Source organism: Oryx dammah, unplaced genomic scaffold, assembly GCF_014754425.2.
Source record: "Oryx dammah isolate SB20612 unplaced genomic scaffold, SCBI_Odam_1.1 HiC_scaffold_5, whole genome shotgun sequence".
Taxonomy (NCBI): domain Eukaryota; kingdom Metazoa; phylum Chordata; class Mammalia; order Artiodactyla; family Bovidae; genus Oryx; species Oryx dammah.
Window position 1 is genome coordinate 99,979,534 of NW_024070189.1, and position 22,838 is coordinate 100,002,371.

General features: G+C 41.4%; 1 protein-coding gene across 4 annotated transcripts in view; it reads left to right on the top strand.

Annotated features, from left to right (window-relative positions):
* LOC120864163 (cytochrome P450 4F6-like) overlaps positions 1-21,621 on the top strand; it is a 41,973-nt gene extending 20,352 nt beyond the window's left edge. For all 4 annotated transcript variants that reach the window (XM_040241008.1, XM_040241011.1, XM_040241009.1 and 1 more), the window contains 4 exons: positions 20,246-20,379; positions 20,462-20,526; positions 20,639-20,721; positions 20,933-21,621. In XM_040241008.1, coding sequence (XP_040096942.1) covers positions 20,246-20,379; positions 20,462-20,526; positions 20,639-20,721; positions 20,933-21,107 — 457 coding nt within the window. In that variant the 3' untranslated portion in view covers positions 21,108-21,621. The remainder of the gene's footprint in view (positions 1-20,245; positions 20,380-20,461; positions 20,527-20,638; positions 20,722-20,932) is intronic.
* The last annotated feature ends 1,217 nt before the right edge of the window (positions 21,622-22,838 follow it).

Sequence of the window (22,838 nt, forward strand, 5' to 3'; positions counted from 1 at the left end):
TATTACATTAATTGATTTGCAGATATTAAAGAATCCTTGCCTGCCTGGGATAAAGAACACTTGGTCATGATGTATGATCTTCTTCATATGTTGTTGGATTTTGTTTGCTAAGATTTTGTTAAGGACATTTGCATCTATGTTCATCAGTGATATTGGCTTATAGTTTTCTTTTTTGTGGCATATTTGTCTGGTTTTGGTATTAAGATGATGATGGCCTCATAGAGTGAGTTTGTCAGCTTACCTTCCTCTGTAATTTTCTGGAAGAGTTTGAGGAGGATAGGTGTTAGCTCTTCTCTAAATTTTTGGTAGAATTCAGCTGTGAAGCCGTCTGGTCCTGGGCTTTTGTTTGCTGGAAGATTTCTGATTACAGTTTCGATTTCCATGCTTGTGATGGGTCTGCTAAGATTTTCTATTTCTTCCTGGTTTAGCTTTGGAAACTTATGCTTTTCTAAGAATTTGTCCACTTCTTCCAAATTGTCCATTTTATTGGCATATAGTTGCTGATAGTAGTCTCTTATGATCCTTTGTATTTCTGTGTTGACTGTTGTGATTTCTCCATTTTCATTTCTAATTTTGTTGATTTGATTCTTCTCCCTTGTTTCTTGATGAGTCTGGCTAATGGTTTGTCAATTTTATTTATCTTCTCAAAGAACCAGCTTTTAGCTTTGTTGATTTTTGCTATAATCTCTTTTGTTTCTTTTGCATTTATTTCTGCCTTAATTTTAAAGATTTCTTTCCATCTACTAGCCCTGAGGTTCTTCATTTCTTCCTTTTCTAGTTGCTTTAGGTGTAGAGTTAGGTTATTTATTTGACTTTTTTCTTGTTTCTTGAGATAAGCCTGTATTGCTATGAACCTTCCCCTTAGCATGCTTTGACAATGTCCCATAGGTTTTGGGTTGTTGTGGTTTCATTTTCATTCGTTCTATGCATATTTTGACTTCTTTTTTGATTTCTTCTGTGATTTGTTGGTTATACAGGAGCGTGTTGTTTAGCTTCCATATGTTGGAATTTTTAATAGTTTTTTTTTCCCTGTAATTGACTTCTAATCTTACTGCATTGTGATTAGAAAAGATGCTTGGAATGATTTTAAGTTTTTTGAATTTATCAAGGCTAGATATATGGCCCAGGATGTGATCTATCCTGGAGAAGGTTCCATGTGCACTTGAGAAAAAGGTGAAATTTATTGTTTTGGGGTGAAATGTCCTATAGAGATCAATTAGTTCTAACTGGTCTATTGTATCATTTACAGTTTGTGTTTCCCTGCTAATTTTCTGTTTAGTTAATCTCTCCATAGGTGTGAGTGGGGTATTAAAGTCTCCCACTTTTATTGTGCTACTGTTAATTTCCCCTTTCATACTTGTTAGCATTTGCCTTACATATTGTGATGCTCCTATGTTGGGTGCATATATATTTATAATTGTTATATCTTTTTCTTGGATTGATCCTGTGATCATTATGTAGTGTTCTTCTTTGTCTGTTTTCACAGCCTTTATTTCAAAGTCTATTTTATCTGATATGAGTATTGCTACTCCTGCTTTCTTTTCGTCTCTATTTGCATGGAATATCTTTTTCCAGTCCTTCACTTTCAGTCTGTATGTGTCCCTTGTTTCGAGGTGGGTCTCTTGTAGACAATATATATATAGGGGTCTTGTTTTTGTATCCATTCAGCCAGTCTTTGTCTTTTGGTTGGGGCATTCAACCCATTTACATTTAAGGTAATTATTGATAAGTATTATCCCATTGCCATTTACTTTGTCATTTTGGGTTTGAGTTTATACACCTTTTCTGTGTTTCCTGTCTAGAGAAGATCCTTTAGCATTTGTTGAAGGGCTGGTTTGGTGGTGCTGAATTTCCTCAGCTTTTGCTTGTCTGTAAAGCTTTTGATTTCTCCTTCATATTTGAATGAGATCCTTGCTGGGTACAGTAATCTGGGTTGTGGGTTTTTCCTCTTTCATCACTTTAAGTATGTCCTGCCAATCCCTTCTGGCCTGAAGAGTTTCTATTGAAAGATCAGCTGTTATCCTTATGGGAATCTCCTTGTGTGTTATTTGTTGTTTTTCCCTTGCTGCTTTGTGTTTGATCTTTGTGAATTTGATTAATATGTGTCTTGGGGTGTTTTGCCTTGGGTTTATCCTGTAACTATTTCCTTCTCCATTTTAGGGAAGTTTTCAACTATTATCTCCTCAAGTATTTTCTCATGGCCTTTCTTTTTGTCTCCTGGGACTCCTTGATTCGAAGGTCGGGGTGTTTGACATTGTCCCAGAGGTCTCTGAGGTTGTTCTCCTTTCTTTTCATTCTCCTTTCTCTTTTCCTCTCTGCTTCATTTATTTCCACCATTCTGTCTTCTACCTCACTTATCCTATTTTCTGCCTCAGTTATTCTACTGTTGGTTCCCTCCAGAGTGTTTTTGATCTCATTTATTGCATTATTCATTATATATTGACTCTTTTTATTTCTTCTAGGTCCTTGTTAAACATTTCTTGCATCTTCTCAATCCTTGTCTCTAGGCTATTTATCTGTAACTCCATTTTGTTTTCAAGATTTTGGATCATTTTTGCTATCATTATTCTGAATTCTTTTTCAGGTAGACTCCCTACCAACTCCTCTTTTGTTTGGTTTGGTGGGCATTTATCATGTTCCTTTACCTGCTGACTATTTCTCTGCCTTTCCATCTTGTTTGTATTGCTGTGTTTGGGGTGGCCTTTCTGTATTCTGGCAGTTTGTGGTTCCTCTTTATTGTGGAGGTTCCTCCCTGTGGGTGGGGTTGGATGAGTAGCTTGTCAAATTGCCTGGTTAGGGAAGCTTGTGTTGGTGTTCTGGTTGGTGGAGCTGGATTTCTTGTCTATGGAGTGCAATGAAGTGTCCAATAGTGAGTTTTGAGATGTCTATGGGTTTGGTGTGACTTTGGGCAGCCTGTATATTAAAGCTCAGGGTTATATTCCTGCTTTGCTGGAGAATTAGAGTGGTATGTCTTGCTCTGGAACTTGTTTGCTCTTGGGTGGAGCTTGGTTTCAGTGTAGGTATGGAGGCTTTGGGATGAGCTCTTGTTGATTAATGTTCCCCGGAGTCAGGAGTTCTCTGGTGTTCTCAGGTTTTGGATTTAAGCCTCCGTCTGGTTTCAGTCTTATTCTTTTAGTAGCCTCAAGACTTCATCCATACAGCACTGATGATAAAACATTTAGGTTAATGGAGAAAAGATTCTGCACAATGAGGGACACTTAGAAAGGTTTGCTGGGTTACATGGAGAAGAGAAGAGGGAGGAGGGAGATAGAGGTGACCAGGAGGAGAAGAGGGGGAATCAAAAGTGGGGAGAGAGCAATCTAGCCAGTAATCAAATCTCTATGTGCTCTCCACAGCCTGGAACAGCCAGAGAGGTTCACGGAGATACATAGAGAAGAGAAGAAGGAGGAAGAATATAGAGATGATCAGGAGGAGAAGAGAGGGGTCAAAAGGAGAGAGATAAATCTTGCCAGTAACCAGTTCCCTAAGTGTTCTCCACAGCACGGAATACCCAAAGAGATTCACAGAGTTGGGTAGAGAAGAGAAGGGGGAGGGAGGAGATAGAGGTGACCTAGGGGAATGAAAGAAATGTCAAAAGGGGGAGAGGGCAATCCAGCCAGTAATCACACTCTTAAGTAAAAATGGGTACTGAAGATTGGGTTCTTAAAGGTACAAAATTGATAACAAATATCAAAAAACAAAGTTTAAAAATCTAGAGAGGTTAGACTGTCAAAAATACAATATTAAAAAAACAAACAAAACAAAATCGCAAAGATTATAAAAAATATACATGAAGTTTGCTTTAGTTTTTTTAATTTTACTTTACAATTCTGTATTGGTTTGCCATAGATTGACATGAATCCACCACGGGTGTACATGCGTTCCCAAACATGAACCCCCCTCCCACCCCCCTCCCCACAACATCTCTCTGGGTCATCCCTGTGTACCAGCCCCAAGAGTGCTGTATCCTGCATCGGACATAGACTGGCAATTCGATTCTTACATGATATTATACATGTTTCAATGCTGAAGTTTGCTTTAAAAATAGGGTCTTTTTTTGCAAGGTAATAGTAGGTTATAAAAATGAAAATTAAAGGAGTAATAGAGGATTTAAAAATAAAAAAATAAAAAATGATAATAGTAAAAATATACCTAGGAATTTCTCTGGAGTTGGGCAGTGTAGGGTCAGTTCAGTTTCAGATAGTTCTTTGTTCCTGCTTATACTTCTCAACATCTGTAGGCCCCTTCCAATGTAGTTGGTGCTAACTACAGTGTTTTAATCTGTTGCACCTGTCACTTCCAAAGCGGTTCCCTCTGTTTATTTTGGCTTCTTCTGTTTGCAAGACTCTTCAGTGTCTAATTTCCACCCTGACACAAGGGGGCGAAGGTGGTCACTTATTCAGTTGTTCAGTTGTGCTGTTGGGAGGGAGGAACACTGCAAACAAATATCATTGGCATGTGTGGGGTATTCTTGCAGTGTCTGAGCCACACTGGGTTTCCCCCTGCTCACGGTGTGTGTGCCCTCCCAGTATACACTGCTCAGGCTCCAGGTTGCCCTGAAGTTCAGTTCAGTCGCTCAGTCGTGTCTGACTCTTTGCGACCCTATGAATCGCAGCACACTAGGCCTCCCTGTCCATCACCAGCTCCCGCAGCTTGCTCAGACTCATGTCCATCGAGTCGGTGATGCCATCCAGCCATCTCATCCTCTGTCGTCCCCTTTTCCTCCTGCCCCCAATCATTCCCAGCATCCGAGTCTTTTCCAATGAGTCAACTCTTCACATGAGGTGGCCAAAGTACTGGAGTTTCAGCTTTAGCATCATTTGTTCCAAAGAACACCCAGGACTGATCTCCTTTAGAATGGGCTGGTTGGATCTCCTTGCAGTCCAAGGGCCTCTCAAGAGTCTTCTCCAACACCACAGTTCAAAAGCATCAATTCTTCGGCACTCAGCTTTCTTCACAGTCCAACTCTCACATCTATACATGACCACAGGAAAAACCATAGCCTTGACTAGACGGACCCTAGTCAGCAAAGTAATGTCTCTGCTTTTGAATATGCTATCTAGGTTGGTCATAACTTTCCTTCCAAGAAGTAAGCGTCTTTTAATTTCATGGCTGCAGTCACCATCTGCAGTGATAAAGTCTGACACTGTTTCCACTGTTTCCTCGTCTATTTGCCATGAAGTGATGGGACCAGATGCCATGGTCTTCATTTTCTGAATGTTGAGCTTTCAACCAATTTTTTCACTCTCCTCTTTCACTTTCATCAAGAGGCTTTTTAGTTCCTCTTCACTTTCTGCTATAAGGGTGGTGTCACCTGCATATCTCAGGTTATTGATATTTCTCCCAGCAATCTTGATTCCACCTTGTGCTTCCTCTAGCCCAGTGTTTCTCATGATGTACTCTGCATATAAGTTAAATAAGCAGAGTGACAATATACAGCCTTGACATCCTCCTTTTCCTATTTGGAACCAGTCTGTTGTTCCATGTCCAGTTCTAACTGTTGCTTCCTGACCTGCATATAGGTTTCTCAAGAAGCAGGTCAGGTAGTCTGGTATTCCCATCTCTTTCAGAATTTTCCACAGTTTCTTGTGATGCACACAGTCAAAGGCTTTGGCATAGTCAATAAAGCAGAAATAGATGTTTTTCTGGAACTCTCTTGCTTTTTCCATGACCTAGCGGATGTTGGCAATTTGATCTCTGGTTCCTCTGCCTTTTCTAAAACCAGCTTGAACATGTGGAAGTTCACGGTTCATGTATTGCTGAAGTCTGGCTTGGAGAATTTTGAGCATTACTTTACTAGTGTGTGAGATGAGTGCAATAGTGCGGTAGTTTGAGCATTCTTTGGCATTGCCTTTCTTTAGGATTGGAATGAAAACTGACCTTTTCCAGTCTTGTGGCCACTGCTGAGTTTTCCAAAATTGTTGGTATATTGAGTGCAGCACTTTCAAAGCATCATCTTTCAGGATTTGAAATAGCTCAATTGGAATGCTGTCACCTCCACTAGCTTTGTTCATAGTGATGCTTTCTTTCTTTCTTTTTTTTGCTCTTTATTTTTTATTTTTTACTTTACAATACTCTATTGGTTTTGCCATACATTGACATGAATCCGCCACGGGTGTACATGAGTTCCCTATCCTGAACCCCCCTCCCACCACCCTCCCCATATCATCTCTCTGGGTCATCCCAGTGCACCAGCCCCAAGCATCCTATATCCTGTATCGAACCTAGACTGGTGATTCGTTTCTTACATGATAGTATACATATTTCAATGCCATTCTCCCAAATCATCCCACCCTCTCCCTCTCCCACAGAGTCCAAAAGACTGTTCTATACATCTGTGTCTCTTTTGCTGTCTCGCATACAGGGTTATCATTACCATCTTTCTAAATTCCATATATATGTGTTAGTATACTGTGTTGGTTTTTTTTTTTTTTCTGGCTTACTTCACTCTGTATAATAGGCTCCAGTTTCATCCACCTCATTAGAACTGATTCAAATGCATTCTTTTTAATGGCTGAGTAATACTCCATTGTGTATATGTACCACAGCTTTCTTATCCATTCATCTGCTGATGGACATTCTAGGTTGCTTCCATGTCCTGGCTATTATAAACAGTGCTGCAATGAACATTGGGGTACACGTGTCTCTTTCAGTTCTGGTTTCCTCGGTGTGTATGCCCAGCAGTGGGATTGCTGGGTCATAAGGCAGTTCTGTTTCCAGTTTTTAAAGGAATCTCCACACTGTTCTCCATAGTGGCTGTACTAGTTTGCATTCCCACCAACAGTGTAAGAGGGTTCCCTTTTTTCCACACTCTCTCCAGCATTTATTGCTTGTGAACTTTTGGATAGAAGCCATTCTGACTGGTGTGAAATGGTACCTCATTGTGTTTTGATTTGCATTTTTCTGATAATGAGTGATGTTGAGCATCTTTTCATGTGTTTGTCACCCATCTGTATGTCTTCTTTGGAGAAATGTCTATTTAGTTCTTTGGCTCATTTTTTGATTGGGTCATTTATTTTTCTGGAATTGAGCTGCATAAGTTGCTTGTATATTTTTGAGATTAGTTGTTTGTCAGTTGCTTCATTTGCTATTACTTTCTCCCATTCTGAAGGCTGTCTTTTCACCTTGCTTATAGTTTCCTTTGTTGTGCAGAAGCTTTTAATTTTAATTAGATCCCATTTGTTTATTTTTGCTTTTGTTTCCAGTATTCTGGGAGGTGGATCATAGAGGATCCTGCTGTAATTTATGTCAGAGAGTGTTTTGCCTATGTTCTCTTCTAGGAGTTTTATAGTTTCTGGTCTTACGTTTAGATCTTTAATCCATTTTGAGTTTAATTTTGTGTATGGTGTTAGAAAGTGTTCTAGTTTCATTCTTTTACAAGTGGTTGACCAGTTTTCCCAGCACAACTTGTTAAAGAGATTGTCTTTAATTTGTTGTATATTCTTGCCTCCTTTGTTGAAGATAAGGTGTCTATAGGTGTGTGGATTTATCCCTGGGCTTTCTATTTTGTTCCATTGATCTATATTTCTGTCTTTGTGCCAGTACCATACTGTCTTGATGACTGTGGCTTTGTAGTAGAGCCTGAAGTCAGGCAGGTTGATTCTTCCTTTCTTCTTTCTCAAGATTGCTTTGGCTACTCAAGGTTTTTTGTATTTCCATACAAATGGTGAAATTATTTGTTCTAGCTCTGTGAAAAATACCGCTGGTAGGTTGATAGGGATTGCATTGAATCTGTAGATTGCTTTGGGTCGTATACTCATTTTCACTATATTGATTCTTCCGATCCATGAACATGGTATATTTCTCCTTCTATTAGTGTCCTCTTTGATTTCTTTCATCAGTGTTTTATAGTTTTCTATACATAGGTCTTTAGTTTTTTTAGGTAGATATATTCCTAAGTATTTTATTCTTTTCATTGCAATGGTGAATGGAATTGTTTCCTTAATTTCTTTTCTACTTTCTCATTGTTAGTGTATAGGAATGCAAGGGATTTCTGTGTGTTGATTTTATATCCCACAACTTTACTATATTCATTGATTAGCTCTAGTAATTTTCTGGTGGAGTCTTTAGGGTTTTTTATGTATAGGATCATGTCATCTGCAAACAGTGAGAGTTTTACTTCTTTTCCAATTTGGATTCCTTTTATTTCTTTTTCTGCTCTGATTGCTGTGGCCCAAACTTCCAGAACTATGTTGAATAGTAGTGGTGAGAGTGGGCACCCTTGTCTTGTTCCTGAGTTTAGGGGAAATTCTTTCAATTATTCACACTGAGGATAATGTTTGCTGTGGGTTTGTCATATATAGCTTTAATTATGTTGAGGTATGTTTCTTCTATTCCTGCTTTCTGTAGAGTTTTTATCATAAATGGATGTTGAATTTTGTCAAAGGCTTTCTCTGCATCTATTGAGATAATCATATGGCTTTTACTTTTCAATTTGTTAATGTGGTGAATTACATTGATTGATTTGCAGATATTGAAGAATCCTTGCATCCCTGGGATAAAGCCCACTTGGTCATGGTGTATGATCTTTTTAATGTGTTGTTGATTCTGATTGCTAGAATTTTGTTAAGAATTTTTGCATCTACGTTCATCAGTGATATTGGCCTATAGTTTTCTTTTTTTGTGGCATCTTTGTCAGGTTTTGGTATTAGGGTGATGGTGGCCTCATAGAATGAATTTGGAAGTTTACCTTCCTCTGCAATTTTCTGGAAGAATTTGAGGAGGATAGGTGTTAGCTATTCTCTAAACTTTTGGTAGAATTCAGCTGTGAAGCTGTCTGCACCTGGGCTTTTGTTTGCTGGAAGATTTCTGATTACAGTTTCAATTTCCGTGCTTGTGATGGGTCTGTTAAGATTTTCTGTTTCTTCCTGGTTCAGTTTTGGAAAGTTGTACTTTTCTAAGAATTTGTCCATTTCTTCCACGTTGTCCATTTTATTGGCATATAATTGCTGATAGTATTCTCTTATGATCCTTTGTATATCTGTGTTGTCTGTTGTGATCTCTCCATTTTCATTTCTAATTTTATTGATTTTATTTTTCTCCCTTTGTTTCTTGATGAGTCTGGCTAATGGTTTGTCAATTTTATTTATCCTTTCAAAGAACCAGCTTTTTGCTTTGTTGATTTTTGCTATGGTCTCTTTTGTTTCTTTTGCATTTATTTCTGCCCTAATTTTTAAGATTTCTTTCCTTCTACTAATCCTGAGGTTTTCCATTTCTTCCTTTTCTAGTTGCTTTAGGTGTAAAGTTAGGTTATTTATTTGACTTTTTTCTTGTTTCTTGAGGTATGCCTGTAATGCTATGAACTTTCCCCTTAGCACTGCTTTTATAGTGTCCCACAGGTTTTGGGTTGTTGCGTTTTCATTTTCATTCGTTTCTATGCATATTTTTATTTCTTTTTTGATTTCTTCTGTTATTTGTTGGTTATTCAGAAGCATGTTGTTTAGCCTCCATATGTTGGAATTTTTAATAGTTTTACTCCTGTAATCAAGATCTAATCTTAATGCATTGTGGTCAGAAAAGATGCTTGGAATGATTTCAATTTTTTTTTTAATTTATCAAGGCTAGTCTTATGGCCCAGGATGTGATCTATCCTGGAGAAGGTTCTGTGAGCACTTGAGAAAAAGGTGAAATTCATTGTTTGGGGGTGAAACGTCCTATAGAGATCAATTAGTTCTAACTGGTCTATTGTATCATTTAAAGTTTGTGTTTCTTTGCTAATTTAATGTTTAGTTGATCTGTCCATAAGCGTGAGTGGGGTATTAAAGTCTCCCACTATTATTGTGTCATTGTTAATTTCCCCTTTCATACTTGTTAGCATTTGCCTTACATATTGTGGTGCTCCTATGTTGGGTGCATATATATTTATAATTGTTATATCTTTTTCTTGGATTGATCCTTTGATCATTATGTAGTGGCCTTCTTTGTCTCTTTTCACAGCCTTTGTTTTAAAGTCTATTTTATCTGATATGAGTATTGCTACTCCTGCTTTCTTTTGGTCTCTATTTCCATGGAATATCTTTTCCCAGCCCTTCACTTTCAGTCTGTATGTGTCCCTTGCTTTAAGGTGGGTCTCTTGTAGACAACATATATAGGGGTCTTGTTTTTGTATCCATTCAGCCAGTCTTTGTCTTTTGGTTGGGGCATTCAACCCATTTACATTTAAGATAATTATTGATAAGTATGATGCCTTTGCCATTTACTTTACTGTTTTGGGTTCGGGTTTATACACCCTTTTTTGTGTTTCCTATCTAGAGAAGATCCTTTAGCATTTGTTGGAGAGCTGGTTTGGTGGTGCTGAATTCTCTGAGCTTTTGCTTGTCTGTAAAGCTTTTGATTTCTCCTTCATACTTGAATGAGATCCTTGCTGGGTACAGTAATCTGGGCTGTAGGTTATTTTCTTTCATCACTTTAAGTATGTCCTGCCATTCCCTCCTGGCCTGAAGAGTTTCTATTGAAAGATCAGCTGTTATCCTTATGGGAATCTCCTTGTGTGTTATTTGTTGTTTTTCCCCTGCTGCTTTTAATATTTGTTCTTTGATCTTTGTTAATTTGATTAATATGTGTCTTGGGGTGTTTCACCTTGGGTTTATCCTGTTTGGTACTCTCTGGATTTCTTGGCATTGGGTGATTATTTCCTTCCCCATTTTAGGGAAGTTTTCAACTATTATCTCCTCAAGTATTTTTTCATGGTCTTTCTTTTTGTCTTCTTCTTCTGGGACTTCTATAATTCTAATGTTGGAGCATTTCATATTGTCCTGGAGGTCTCTGAAATTGTCCTCATTTCTTTTAATTCATTTTTCTTTTTTCCTCTCTGATTCATTTATTTCTACCATTCTATCTTCTATTTCACTAATCCTATCTTCTGCCTCCATTATTCTACTATTTGTTGCCTCCAGAGTGTTTCTGATCTCATTTATTGCATTATTCATTAAATATTGACTCTTTTTTATTTCTTCTAGGTCCTTGTTAAACCATTCTTGCATCTTCACAATCCTTGTCTCCAGGCTATTTATCTGTGATTCCATTTTGATTTCAAGATTTTGGATCATTTTCACTATCATTATTTGGAATTCTTTATCAGGTAGATTCCCTATCTCTTCCTCTTTTGTTTGGTTTGGTGGGCATTTCTCCTGTTCCTTTACCTGCTGGGTATTCCTCTGTCTCTGCATCTTGTTTATATTGCTGTGTTTGCGGTGGCCTTTCTGTATTCTGGCAGTTTGTGGAGTTCTCTTTATTATGGAGTTTCCTCACTCTGGGTGGGGTTGTATCAGTGGCTTGTCAAGGTTTCTTGGTTAGGGAAGCTTGTGTTGGAGTTCTGGTGGCTGGAGCTGGATTTCTTCTCTCTGGAGTGCAATGAAGTGACTAGTAATGATTTATGAGATGTCAATGGTTTTGGAGTAACTTTGAGCTGCCTGTATATTGAAGCTCAGGGGTGTGTTCCTGTGTTGCTGGATAATTTGCATGATATGTCTTTCTCTGGAACTTGTTGGCCCTTGGGTGGTGCTTGGTTTCAGTGTAGGTTTGGAGGCATTTGATGAGCTCCTATAGATTAATGTTCCCTGGAGTCAGGAGTTCTCTGATGTTCTCAGGATTTGGACTTAAGCCTCCTGCTTCTGGTTTTCAGTTTTATTTTTATAGTAGCCTCAAGACTTCTCCATCTATACAGCACCGATGATAAAACACCTAGGTTAAAGATGAAAAGTTTCTCCACATTGAGGGACACCCAGTGAAGTTCACTGAGTTACATGGAGAAGAGAAGAGGGAGGGGGGAGTTAGAGGTGACTGGAATGAGATGAGATGGGATCAAAAGAGGAGAGAGTAAGCTATCCAGTAATCACTTCCTTATGTGCGCTCCACTGTCTGGACCACTCAGAGATGTTCACGGAGTTATACAGAGAAGAGGCGAGGGAGGAAGGAGACAGAGGTGGCCAGGAGGATAAAAGAGGGAAATGAAAAGGAGAGAGACAGATCCAGCCAGTAACCAGTTCCCTAAGTGGTCTCCACCGTCTGGAACACACAGAGATTCACAGAGTTAGGTAGAGAAGAGAAGAGAAGGGGGAGGGAGGAGACAGAGGCAACCTGGTGGAGAAAAAGGAGAGTCCAAAGGAGGAGAGAGCAGTCAAGCCAGTAATCTCACTCTCAAGTAAAAATGGGTACTGAAGATTGGGTTTTTAAAGGTATAAAATTGATAACAAATACCAAAAAGCAAAGATTAAAAATCTAGACTAGAGGTTGGATTTTCAAAAAGACAATATTAAAGAAGAAGAAAGAGAAAAAAAAAACAAAGTCACAATTATTAAAAAACAACAACAACCACCACACAAAAAATATGTATGGTGTTTGCTTTAAAAATAGGGTCTTTTTTTTTGAAAAGTAATAGTAGGTTATAAAAATAAAAGTTAAAGGAGAAATAGAGGACTTAAAAGTTAAAAAATGTTAAAAAAAGAAGAAAAAACAAACAAAAAAGAATGATCATAAAATTAATAAAGGTATATCTGGGACTTTCTCTGGTGTTGTGGGCAGTGTGGGGTCAGGTCATTTTTGGATAGTTCCTTGGTCCGGCTTATATTTCTCAAGATCTATACGCCCCTTCCTATGTAGTCAGTACTAACAGGGTTTTAATCTATTGCACTTGTCACTTCCAAGGTGGTTCCCTTTGTTTTAGCTTCTTCTGTTTGCTGGTCTCTTCAGTGTCTGTTTTCTGCCCTGACACAAGGGGGGTGGTGGTGGACACTTTTTTAAGGCTCACTTGTTCAGTCGTGCTGTGGGAGGGAGGGCTGCTGCAAACAACACTGGCGTGTGCTCGCAGTGTTTTAGCCATGCTGGGCCTGCCCCTGCTCATGGCGCACACTGCTCAGGCTCTAGGTTGCTCTGCTGGGAACTGTCTGAGGCCAGCCCTGGGCTGCATGCACCTCCCAGGTCTAAGCCACTCAGGCTCAGGCACTCAGGTAGTCCTCAGAGGCGCAGACTCGGTTGGGCCTGCGTTTTGTGCCCTTCTCAGGTCCGAGTAGCTCGGGTGTTTGGCGAGCACGGTCGCTGTGACTTATCGCCTTTTCCGTCCCTGCTGCTCAGTTTTCTGGGTGTACAACTGGTGCCCCTTCTTAGGTGGATGGTGACTGTCCAGAACCCCAAGAAGTCTTAGTTAGCAAAGAAGCTTGCTTGCAGTTTGGTAGTTAATGTCTCTCTGGGGCTGTGATTGCCCTCTTCTGGCCCTTCCAGCTCTGGCTGCCTGGCGCCCCTTCTTAGGCGGATGGTGACTGTCCAGAACCCCAAGAAGTCTTACATAGCAAAGAAGCTTGCTTGCAGTTTGGTAGTTAATGTCTCTCTGGGGCTGCGATTGCCCCCTTCCAGCCCTTCTGGCTCTGGCTGCCTGTCACCAGAGGGGGATGGTCTGTAGCCGGCTAATTCTGTTCCATCCTTTGTTCTGTGCGTGGTCCTGGCAGTGTCTTATGTTAGAGCTTTTCGCATGGTAGCTATCCCACAGTCTGGTTTGCTAGCCCAAGTTACTTTGCTTTGGTTACACTCAGGGCATTCTGGCCCAATTCTTAAAAAGCACTGCAGCCCGTGCCTCCCTGCCCAGCCCCCGCTTGCTGGTGGCGGGTGCAGGCATCTGCGCTGCTTTTCCGCTGGGGGAGTTACCGTTGGGCTCGTAATCTGTTGGTTTTAATTATTTATTTATTTTTCCGCCCTGTTCTGTTGCCCTCTGTGCTTTCAAGGCTTGCCACAGACTCGGCAACGAGAGTGTTTCCTGATGTTTGGAAACTTCTCTCTTTTTAAGACTCCCTTCCTGGGACGGAGCTCCCTCCCTATATCTTTTGTCTCTTTTCTCGTCTTTTATATTTTTTCCTACCTGTTTTTGAAGACAATGATCTGCTTTTCTGGGTGCCTGATGTCCTCTGCCAGCATTCAGTTGTTTTGTGACATTTACTCAGCGTTGAAATGTTCTTTTGATGGATTTGTGAGGGAGAAAGTGGTCTCCCCGTCCTATTCCTCTGCCATCTTAGGACCGCTGCCCCATAGTGATGCTTTCTAAGGCCCACTTGACTTCACATTCCAGAATGTCTGGCTCTAGGTGAGTGATCATACCATCGTGATTATCTTGGTCGTGAAGCTCTTTTTTGTACAGTTCTGTATGTTCTTGCCACCTCTTCTTAATATCTTCTGCTTCTGTTAGGTCCATACCATTTCTGTCCTTTATCAAGCCCATCTTTGCATGAAATGTTCCCTTGGTATCTCTAATTTTCTTGAAGAGATCTCTAGTCTTTCCTATTCTGTTGTTTTCCTCTATTTCTTTGCATTGATCGCTGAAGAAGGCTTTCTTATCTCTTCTTGCTATTCTTTGGAATTCTGCATTCTAAAGCAGGCCCTGGGTTGCGTGCAGTTCCCAGGTCTAAGCCGCTCAGGTTCAGGTTCTTGAGTACTCCACAAAGACACAGACTTGGTTGGGCCTGCATTTTGTGCCCTTCCCAGGTCCGAGCAGCTTGGGCGACCAGGTGCTTGGCGAGCGCACTCTCCTTAGGTGGGAGTGTGTCTTATCACTTCCCCCATCCCAGATGCCTGGTTTCCTGGGTTTGCAGCGGGAGCGCCCTCTCAGGTGTGCTAATGTGTCTCTTCTGGGGGAGCTGATCTCTGGCTGCGACCCTCCTGATGGATGTCAACTGTCCAGGATCCCAGGAAGACTTGGTTGGCAACTGGGAGCCTGTTTGCAGTTTGGTAGGGGATGCCATCTCTGGGGCTGAGTTTGCCCCTTCCTGGCTCTGGCTGCCGCCTGCCTGCCTCCCTGCCTCCGGTGGGGGATGGGCCGTTCTGCTGGCAGCTAGCTCTCCTCTGGTATTTGCTCAGTCCTTTGTTGTGTGAGCGGCCTGGCAGTACCTTAGGTTAGGGCTTTTCGCGGGAAAGTTCTCTCTCTTTTTCTTTCTCTGTCTCTGGCTATCCCACAGTTTGGGTTGTTATCTCACGTTAGCTCCCTCAGATTGCCCTCAGGGTATTCAGGCCCAGTCCTTACCCTAAGCAATGCAGCCCGCACCTCCCTGTTCAGCCCCCACTTGCTGGTGGCGGATGCAAGAGTCTGGGCTACTTCTCTGCTGGGAGTTGCCATTAGGCACATAATCTGTGGGTTTGTTATTTATTTATTTTTCCTCCCAGTTATGTTTCCCTCTGAGATTCCAAAACTCCCCAGAGACCCGCTAGTGAGAGGGTTTCCTGGTGTTTGGAAACTTTTCTTTTATGATTTCCTCCCCGGGACGGATCTCTGTCCCTAACTCTTTTGTCTCTTTATCTTCTATATTTTGTCCTACTTCCTTTTGAAGACAATTGAGCTGCCTTTCTGGGTGCCTGGTGTCCTCTGCCAGCGTTCAGAAGTTGTTTTGTGGAATTTTCTCAGCGTTCAAATGTTCTTTCGATGAATTTGTGGGGGAGAAAGTGGTCTCCCTGTCCTATTCCTCCGCCATCTTAGTCCAGGGATTTTTCTGCTGGGGCAGAGAGGAAAGTAGGTAAGATCTTGAAAGTAAAACAGTGAATATGAATTCACCACTCTGGGTGTAGGTAGTGGACAGTGCCAGGCCAAGGAGGTATCTTGTGCAAAGGCCAGGAGTGAGCCTGAGTTTGGAAGTAAAAGTGCTTTATAGTTGTGAAATATACAGTGTGAGTATCAAAGGGGCTCCAAGTAAGGCTGGAATTTGTAATGGAAGCTCTTCCTTAAATGTTTTGAAAGCCATGTTAAGAATTTTTAAGGGCTCAGTTCAAGTCCTTTAGGGAGCCAGTATTGGATAAAAGATAGAAACGGGCAGGTATGCCACAATTAAGGAAAAGTCAAGTTGGGCAGAAATGGTCAGTCAGGCACTAGTGTGCTCAGTCATTGACTGTGAGCTGCCTAGGAAAGTGTGGACTTGGCTTGAATGCTACAGCAGAGCCCAGAGACCATATAGCTGGAGGCTGTCAACTGACAGCTCTCCTTATAGCTCTCCAGCAGGTTCTTTCTTGAAGGGAGATCCATGACTAATGCAGGAGGGCAATGGAGAGCCTTGGGAGATATTTGAGCAGGGGAGGGGCAGGTCAGATATGAGTATTAGAAATATCTCTTAGCAGGGACTTTCCTGGTGGTCCAGTGGTTAAGAATCCGCCTTCCAATGCAAGGGACATGGGTTTGATCCCTGGTCAGGGAACTAAGATCCCACGTGCCACGAGGTCAATGCAGCCAAAAAAAAATCTTCTTTTTTAAAAAGAAAGAAATATCTCTTTGCAGCTACAGGGGCAAACTGGAGGGGGTGAGCTGTAGTCTGGGGGTCCAGGGGAAGATTCTGGGCCAAGGACTCAAGAATGGAGAGGAAGTATAGGACTAGAGAAAGGAGGTCATGCCCTCAACTTTAAGGTTTTGCTCAGCATAGCAGTCCTGTAAGGTGGAAAAATGTTTTTGTGCTTCCCCCAACTTCAAAAAATTATGCACTTGGTTAAAATCCAAACAGCAGGCGTGAAAGGATTTACAATGAACTTAAGCTTCCCATCCCCACCCCTAGCTTTATTGAGACGTAATCAATGTATAACATTATGTACATTTTAGGTGCACAACATGACCTGATGTATGTATATATTGCAAAATGATTACAATAAGGGTAGTTAACACATCCACCACCTCATGTAAACCTCTGTCATATGCCAGTGTTCCAATCCTATTCCATCCTTCAATGGTTTCCTGTGTCCTTCCAGACATTGTTCAGTCTGTCCCTACGTTTATTTGTTTTTCTTTTTCCTCTGCTAATGACTTTATTCATGAATCTATAATGGAACTCAAAATAGCAAAGAACGTGAAAAACTTCAGATTAATATTCATCAACCAAATATATCAAAGAATACATTTATTTTTCTTATATAATTAACAAAACCTCTAAAATGCACATGGGAGAATACAAATATTCCTCATTTTGTGGAATTTCAAAGTAATGAAGATCTGGTTAACACAGTTGGCCAGAATAGCCCTTTGTACTGCATATCCAGGATGCTCCCATCACATCACTCAACAAACATCTTTGTGTATGTGTCTTTATTTACCTGTCTTAGAAGCTCTCTGAATCTACCCAGGAGCCAGCTTGCTGGGCTGTCAAAGACACATTGCCTTTCCTTGACAATGCTGATGCTCTCTGCTTGGTGGTCTCTGTCCACACCTCCACATTTCAGTGCCCAGCACTCTACCCGCACAACCTCAGCCACTCCTTACCATTACCACCCTGTGAATTCTTGCCTCAAATAGATGTGAAGTTTGACATTAAAAGACACTTGCTCCTTGGAAGAAAAGTTATGACCAACCTAGACAGCATATTAAAAAGCAGAGACATTACTTTGCCAAAAAAGGTCTAGACAAAGCTATGGTTTTTCCAGTAGTCATGTATGGATGTGAGAGTTGGACTATAAAGAAAGCTGAGCACTGAAGAGTTGATGCTTTTGAACTGTGGTGTTGGATAAGACTCTTGAGAGTCCCCTGGACAGCAAGAAGATCCAACAAGTCCATCCTAAAGGAAATCAGTCCTGAATATTCATTGGAAGGACTGATGCTGAAGCTGAAACTCCAATACTTTGGCCACCTGATTCAAAAAACTGATTCATTTGAAAAGACCCTGATGCTGGGAAAGATTGAAGGTGGGAGGAGAAGGGGATGACAGAGGATGAGATGGTTGGATGGCATCACTGACTCGATGGACATGAGTTTGAGTGAACTCCAGGAGTTGGTGCTGGACAGGGAAGCCTGGTGTAGGGAAGCAGTCCATGGGGTCACAAAGAGTCGGACACAACTGAGTGACTGAACTGAACTGAACATCTATTTACTATGTAATTGCCCTTTTTCTGATACCAGTTATTTTGAGCATCTCTTCATTTGAAATCTCAGTGTTTGAAATTCCATGAATTCCTAGATCATGTCCTCTGCTTATTTTTCTCCCAGAGCCCTGCCACCTCTCTTGTTGATTTGTGGGAATTCCGTGTATATTCAAGATATTTTTCTAGACCTATAAATTTATTGCAGATATCTCATCTGTAATAAATGTTATTTTGGTCCACTGGTATGTTTTATTAACTAGAAGAGCTCCTTAATTCTGTGCATATTTATCCATTTCCTTTTGTCTTCCAGTTTGTACTTTTGGGATTTTAAGAATTCTTTCCTACACCTAGGTCATGAAGATCTCTCCTATATTGTCTTCTAATATTATGGCTTTACCTTTCACATATAAGAGGAGATTATACTCTGTGTATATGTATATTTATTTATATTTAAATAAATAGTATATTTAAATAAATAAATAGTATGTATATTTAAAAATTTATTTATTTATTTGGCTGTGTTGGGTCTTAGTTTCAGCACACAGAATCTTAGTTCTCCAATTAGGAACTGAACCCACATCCCCTGCATTGCAAAGTGGATTCTTAACCACTGGACCACCAGGCAAGTCCCCACTCTGTATATTGAGTAGATGAGGATTTAGTTCTTAAAAAAATTTTTTTTTCAGTAGAGCCATAGGGCTTGTCCCACAAGGGCTTGTCTCAGTTCCTGGACCAGGGTTTGAACTCAGGCCTCCTGCAGTGCAAGTGCAGAGTCCTAACCACTATACTGCCAGGAAATTCCCTAGGATTTAGCTCTGTTCCTACATCACCACTTGTCTGAATACCTTCTCCCAATGATCCATCCACTGCTCAGGTGTTTACAGGGCCTCCTTTCTAGATGCTGTTTTCACCAACTCATGTTGGTCTCCAAGTTCTCTATTCTGTTCTATGAGTCTGTTTTACTGTTCTTGCAACAATACCATGCTTTTTAAAAATTACTACATTTTTGTAATAGTTCTTAACATCTGGTAGGTTGGGTTATTCTGTGTGTGTTCAGTTGCTTCAGTCATGTCTGACTCTTTGTGACTCTATGGCCTGTAGCCTGCCAGCCTCCTCTGTCTATGGGATTCTCCAGGCAGGAATACTGAAGTGGATTGCCATATCTGCCTCTAGGGGATCTTCCCAACCTAGGGGTTGAACCCACGTCTCTTAGGTTTTCTTTATTGGCAGACAGGTTCTTTACCACTAGCACCACCTGGGAAACCTTGGGTTTTTCTATTACCTTTTATTTTCTTCTTTTTTAAAAAAATTTAAATTGGTGGATAGTTGCTTTAAAATGTGTTGGTTTCTGCCATATAACAATGTGAATGAGATACATATATATCTATATGTCTATATCTCCCCTCCCTCCTACCCCCGATCCCACCCCTCCTAGGTCATTGCAGAGCATCAGGCTGGGCTCCTTGTGTTATACAGCAGCTTCCCACTGGCTATCTATTTTACCCAGGGTACTGTATATGTGTCAGTGTTACTCTCTCAATTCTTCCCATCCTCTCCTTGCCCCACTGTGTCTACAAGTCCATCCCCTATATCTGCATCTCTATTCCGGCCCTGCAAATAGGCTCATCAGTACCATTTTTCTAGACCCCATGCATGCCTGCATGCTAAGTTACTTCAGTCATGTCTGGCTCTTTGCGACACTTTGGACTGTAGCCCGCTAGGCTCCTCTGTCCATGGGATTCTCCAGGCAAGAATACTGGAGTGGGTTGCCATGCCCTCCTCCACAGGATCTTCCAGACCCCAGGATTGGACCTGAGTCTCTTATGTCTCCTGCATTGGCAGGAGGGTTCTTTATTACTAGCACCACCACCACCTGGGAAGCCCCCTAGATCCCATATCGATCTTCTGTTTTCAAACTGACCTAGCTCTTGATGAACTCCAATTCTTTCAAATTGGAGATTACCAATAACCCCCCCCCCCACCAACCAACTAGATTTTTATTTAATTACATTGAATATGCTGATTAATTTAGAAAGATTTGACACCTTAATAATATTAGGTTGTCTCACTATACAGTGTGGGATAGAACTTACTCAAATAAACTTTAAGTCTATTATAGAGACTTTTTTTTTGCATTGTAAACTAATTATAAACTTCAAACAGCTTTAAAATGCAAATACATTAACACTTTAAAGGGTATGCTGGGAGTGTTGTGCTTTGCTCAGAAATTCGTCTAAAAATATCAGGCTGTTTTCTTCTATTAATAGTAACTTGAGATATTGATATCCTAATTCTTAAATCTTTGGTTCATCTGGAATTAATTTTGTTATAGCAGTGAGAGTCAGAGGAAGGTGGAAAGAGGGTCTTTAGGGCAGTAAGAGGGCTAGGGGTGTGTCTCTGTTTTTACTCCCTGGATAATTGTCTGGGGGTTCCTTAGGGACGACCTGGCCCAGTTGCCCTTCCTGACCATGTGCATCAAGGAGAGTCTGCGTTTGCACCCCCCAGTAGCGGTCATCTCCCGGCGCTGTACCCAAGACGTTGTGCTCCCAGACCGCCGAGTCATCCCCAAAGGTGCTCAAAACAATGAGTTTGAGGGAGGCTGGTGGTCCCATCAGCTGAGACCTTGACCTGACCACTCTCTCCTCTGCCATAGGGAACATCTGTGTCATCAGCATCTTCGGGATTCATCACAACCCATCGGTCTGGCCAGACCCTGAGGTGCTGCCCTCCACTGGGAAAATCAAACACTCCTCCACTCTGTTCACATCTGGGGGTGTCCAGGTATCCTGAGATGTCCCACCCAGTAGCCCTGCCTCTCTCTGCCCTCCAGGTATTCAACCCCTTCCGCTTTGATCCAGAAGCCCCCCAGAAGAGATCACCTCTGGCTTTCATTCCCTTTTCGGCAGGGCCCAGGTAAGGCCAGCTGGTGTGTGAGGTAGGGATGGTTTGAGGATGGTGCAGGGGCTCAGGGAACATGCAAGCCCACGTGGAGGGGGTGTCTCAGACACCGTTAGCCTCCCTGTCCATCCCTGAAGAGGGGAGGGGTGTCCCAGTTAGTTTCTGGGCATGATGGAACATGATAGGGTTTCCCAGCACAGTCGGAGCCCTCACTTAATGCCCACAGGAACTGTATCGGGCAGACATTTGCCATGAACGAGATGAAGGTGGCGCTGGCGCTCACCCTACTGCGGTTCCGTATCCTGCCGGATGAGGAAGAGCCACGCAGGAAGCCAGAGCTGATCCTGCGCACGGAGGGCGGACTTTGGCTGCAGGTGGAGCCACTGAACACAGGCCAGTAATGACCCATCATCACCTTCTATCCTGGGATCCACCCTGACCATAGACGCCTTACTGCAGATCTCCAGGAATAAAATTGTGCTGTCGAGTCTGTCCCAGTCTCATCGAGAGCCAGCCCACGATGAGGGAGGGCCCAGGTGGGTGGGCGTGGCTGTGAACGTGGGAGGTGGGATGGAAGGTGAGGGAGGGGGCTTGGAGGCGGATATTGGTATGATACCTGGAGCTCCATCTTGGATCGTGAGGACAAGACTACTCTTTAGTGAATGGTGGAGCAGAGAGATAGATGCAATCAGGGTCAGATGACCCACTGATCCACCACTCTCCCACTGCAAAGGTCGCCATCCTAGTCTGCTGTTGATTAGTTGTTTGGTTTGTGGAAAATCGTTTATTTTCCTTTATTACATAATAGTAGCCTCTTAATTGCGATGTTGTGGAGATTTGTAAGAGAGCATGTGTGAAATGACTGACGATATTTGGTAAGCATCAGTACTCAATAAAGGTTCATTTCCTCTCTTCTTTTTGCATCACTTTCTCAAATTTAAAATGTTTTAAAATCATAAAAGGTATATTTAAAGATTTGAGACACGTGGAAATACTGCTGAAGAAAACTGTCATTAAAATATTCAGTAAATTCAAAGTCTCCATAGTTACATCTATTACGTAATTACAAGGGGCTCTGATGTTAAGCTGGTCTGAAGCTAGGAACCAAAAAAAAAAATTTTTTTTCCCTCTAAGAGGTATTATCCAGGACTTCATTTTCACCTAAATGTTCTAGGAAATGGAGATCAAGAGGGTCCTCAATAATAAGAGGAGGTGGAGGGGGCAGCAGTGGGGCCACTTGATTCAGCACCTGGGACAGTGGCTGCCGCAGACTTGCCCCACTGAGGCTGCAGGGGTTTCTGGGATAGAGTCCTACTCTCAGAGTCTTTCAGGGACCAGACGACTTACTGGTGGCAAAATAAGAAAGAAATCCTGTAACATGAAATGAGTAAATATTTAATATATTCTAAGCTGAAAATTGCATACGTTTTTCTTTGCCTTCAGAGCTCTTATTTAAAATGTTTTTCTTCCCCCCATCAAATGATACCTTGTCACTGAAGAAAAAAAAATAAGAATTAAAAATCTTATTTATAATTGAAACATGTCAAAGTAATCACCATTTATATTCTCTCACATATACTGCCAAATTTAGTTTTATATGTAATAATTATACAAGTAAAATTTGACTTTACATATAAGTGTATTACATTTACATGTAATGTCCTTTAAAAATGCTATTTTACTGACTAACAAGCACATGGAAATATGTTAAACATCATTAGTCGTTAGGGAAATGCAAGTCAATGCTACAATGGGATACCACTTCACACCCAATAGAATGATGAAAGTAAAAACGTTAGTCACTCAGTCATGTCTGACTCTTTGTGACCCCATGGACTGTAATCTCTGTTCATGGAATTTCCCAGGCAAGAATACTGGAGTGGGTTGCCATAACCTTTCCCAGAGGATCTTCCTGGTCCAGGGATTGAACCGGGGTCTCATGCCTTGCAGGCAGATTCTTTACCATCTGAGCTACCAGACAAGTCCTAATAGGATGGTAAGAATATAAAAAAATGGAGGACAAGTGTTGGTGAAGATGTGGGGTAATTGGAATCCTCATTCATTGTTGCTGAGAATGTAAAATGGTGCAACCACTGTGGAAAACAGCGTGGTATTTCCTCAGTGAATTAAAC